Source organism: Carica papaya, chromosome 9 (genome assembly GCF_054855325.1).
Source record: "Carica papaya isolate Zhongbai chromosome 9, ASM5485532v1, whole genome shotgun sequence".
In the NCBI taxonomy this organism is placed as follows: Eukaryota; Viridiplantae; Streptophyta; class Magnoliopsida; order Brassicales; family Caricaceae; genus Carica; species Carica papaya.
The window spans coordinates 24,708,471-24,711,503 of record NC_142317.1 but is presented as its reverse complement, the minus strand read 5'-3'; the positions used below and the strand labels follow the sequence as shown (position 1 = coordinate 24,711,503).

The following is a 3,033-nucleotide window of genomic DNA, read 5'->3' as shown; positions in this document are numbered from 1 at the left end:
GATTTGAAAGTTTTATTGGAAGCGGTGGTCATTTTGTGGAGTTTACACACCCACTACATGTGTGACCAAAATCATTTCATCAATGTCTCACCCACATTTTTACTTTAATAATAATAATAATAATAATAATAATTTGATTAAATAGATTATTATTTAATTATAAAACAAATTATATTTAAAAAAAAAATTGCTTAAAATTATAATTAAAAAACTTAAATTCTAGTAACAATTTTACCAAATTGAAGCAGAAAAAAGATTATTTGTATATTATTTAAATATCTAACTTTGAAAATGTAAATTAATTACAATCTACAAATTGAACTGAAAAAAACCTTCCAATTTCATTTATAGAAAGAATGAAGAAGGTTCCAATCTGTTTTTTTCAACACGAAAGACCCCTCCAAATTGAATTCCATTTCCTACACAACAAAAATCATAATCTCTTTGTCAGCAATTTTTGTCTGCTGCTAATAGTATGCACAGAACTCATCTAAATCTCTCCTCCTCATCTACTACATACATACTTTCAAAAATTCCCTCCCCCGCCTGCAAGTTAGTCTCTCCCATTCTCAGTTTTATACGTCGACAAGTTGGTCTCTGACAAGTTAATCTCCCGTTTGCAGTTTAGCCTGCTTCGTCGTCAGAGATGAAGACAATTGCTGGGAGTTGGGTAAACCAGAGGCAAGTGATGGCTGATCCATCTCGATTTTGTCAAGCTTTCTCTTGCAAATTCTTGGTGGGTTTCTTTTTTCCTCTGGTTCCCCTTTCATAATGAAATCTTTCAGGCGTTTTACATCAGATAACTTAACAGGCTTTAGTAGAAATTCCTCTGCACCTTCCTCCAAACATCTGTAATATTATAATAATAATCCTATCAAGTCCAACTTTTGCCAGATTCACCCCGCTTAATTAATTAATTAAATTAAGATCATGATAATCAAAAGCTGATTATTGTCCAGCAGATCAGTTGATTACAAAAAGCGAGTTAAAAAGAGAGAATCAAATTCAAATCTTCTAAAGAAAGATTTTCTTGTTAGGAAAAAGCATATTTTTCAGAGCAAAATCAGACAAGGAGGCAATCATCGGATGAAATTTGGTTGTCCAAAGAATATATATAATCAGAGTTTGAATAATATAATATCTTTAAATTATAATTTATGGGATCCACAAGATCAACGAAAATTCGATATGGATCTGGACCCGTGTACTGTACACAGCCATGTGAAATTTTATATTATTCACCAAAATCTCCTACTTTTGATTTTTTTTCCTAATTTTGCACAACAACCTTTTTTAGCCTTGTGAAATTAAATTAACCCATTAAAGAACAATTCAAGTCAAGATGATTTAACTATTTATCAATCCATGGATTTCAACAGGAAAATACTTCTTTTATGTTTTTCTGGCAAGCAGAGGAATATTTTGATCAATGATTCTACAATGAGATTTGCAGGGAAAATGGAACATTGATTTAATCATTTTTGTAATGAGATTTGCAGAGTTATTACCTATCGATGCGAGGCAATATATTCTCTGAAGACATGATCACAACTGGAATTTCTCTTAGAGCTGATGATTCCTGAAAACATAATTTCATGCAATACCAAATCAACATCGTTTAGGAAATTTGCTTATGTTTCTCTTTTCTTCTTTTAAAATGTTTAGGTTTACCGAGAAACAAACAGAGGTTTAGTGAGAAGATGGAGAAGACGAGACTAACCTTGATCTTCTTGAGAAGTTCATATCCAGTCATACCAGGCATCGAGTAATCAGTCATTATCAAGTTCACCTTCAAACCCTGCCGTAATCCAACACCAAATCAGCCACCAAAAATACAAAAATAAAAATAAAAAGAAAACAAGCTAGTAGTCGATTGATATTCTTTTACTTTCTTTCTTTCATTTTCTCAGCAACCAAACAAAAAAGAACCGGAATTATTATCTCACCTCAAACCCAACGGAACTTTTCTCCCCATCCAACCCTAGATACTGAAGAGCCCTTGTTCCACTATCCACAGCCGTCACTGCAAAATTCCATAAACTCAAGTTACTTAAAAAAATCTCCATCTAAAACAAAATGGAAAACAGAAGACAGATAATTTTTATACCTTTGCAAGAGGATATCTTAAGGAGTCTCTCAATGACTTTACGGTCGACGTGGCTATCATCGACGGCGAGAACATGCAACTCCGGCGAGAGATCGGCGACCTCGGGAATCAAAACTTGAGCGGCCATGGCCATTTGTTGTTGGAGGAAATTGGAAATGATTTGTTAGGTTTGTTGGGAGGGTAAGTACGGTGGGTGTGTTTTATAATGGGGGTAAGGTAAGGTTGATGTAAATTGCAGGAGAAGATTTGAGGGAGGAAGAAAGTGGTGGTGTTGGCTTTAAACGGGAAATACATATATATATATATATAGAGAGAGAGAGAGATTTAAAATGAAGAGTAAAGGTGGAGATTCTGAGGATCCAATTTCGTAAGATCTTTGCAAATCTTCTTTAGTAAAAGGCAAGTTGTTTATGGTCCTGTCAAACATCATATAATAATAATATTTGGTTTGATCGTATCTCCTTCAAATTTCTATAAATCAAAATCTTTTATTAATTATTAACTCTTGGGTAACACTAAAACTCTTTCTTTAATAAATGAAATTATAATCGTAAAATTTAAATATTCAAATACAAGTTACTTTATTATGTATTTATTAAGTATGTAATGTTGAATAAAATAAATTATATACTGATTCTATATACATATAAAAAAATATATTAATAATAAGGTAAGTCATTTTTTATTTTTAAAATATTTTTTTGTGAACAATATTCTTGAAATATGTAATTTTTTTATTTATTTACCTAGTGTAAATGAATTACTCATATTTAATACAATTAAAATTGAATAAAATGAAAAAGTGCAATCATAATTTTTCTTTTAAAAAACAGAAAAGTAATATTTGTAAAAATATTTTCATGGCATATGATGATTAAATTATAAATTTATTAAAAAAAAATTTCACTACATTTTGATATTTAATA

The 3,033-nt window shown here is 30.8% G+C and overlaps 1 protein-coding gene across 1 annotated transcript; it reads right to left on the bottom strand.

The window, feature by feature from the left end:
* Positions 1-239: 239 nt before the first annotated feature.
* LOC110816831 (two-component response regulator ARR5-like) lies at positions 240-2,508 on the bottom strand. The gene is made up of 5 exons (XM_022045158.2): positions 2,108-2,508; positions 1,947-2,023; positions 1,721-1,798; positions 1,509-1,579; positions 240-849 (listed from the first exon to the last, which is right to left on the bottom strand). Exons 1-5 carry the CDS (start codon positions 2,238-2,240, stop codon positions 606-608), a joined length of 603 nt encoding a protein of 200 aa, XP_021900850.2. The 5' UTR covers positions 2,241-2,508; the 3' UTR covers positions 240-605.
* Between the last annotated feature and the right edge of the window lie 525 nt (positions 2,509-3,033).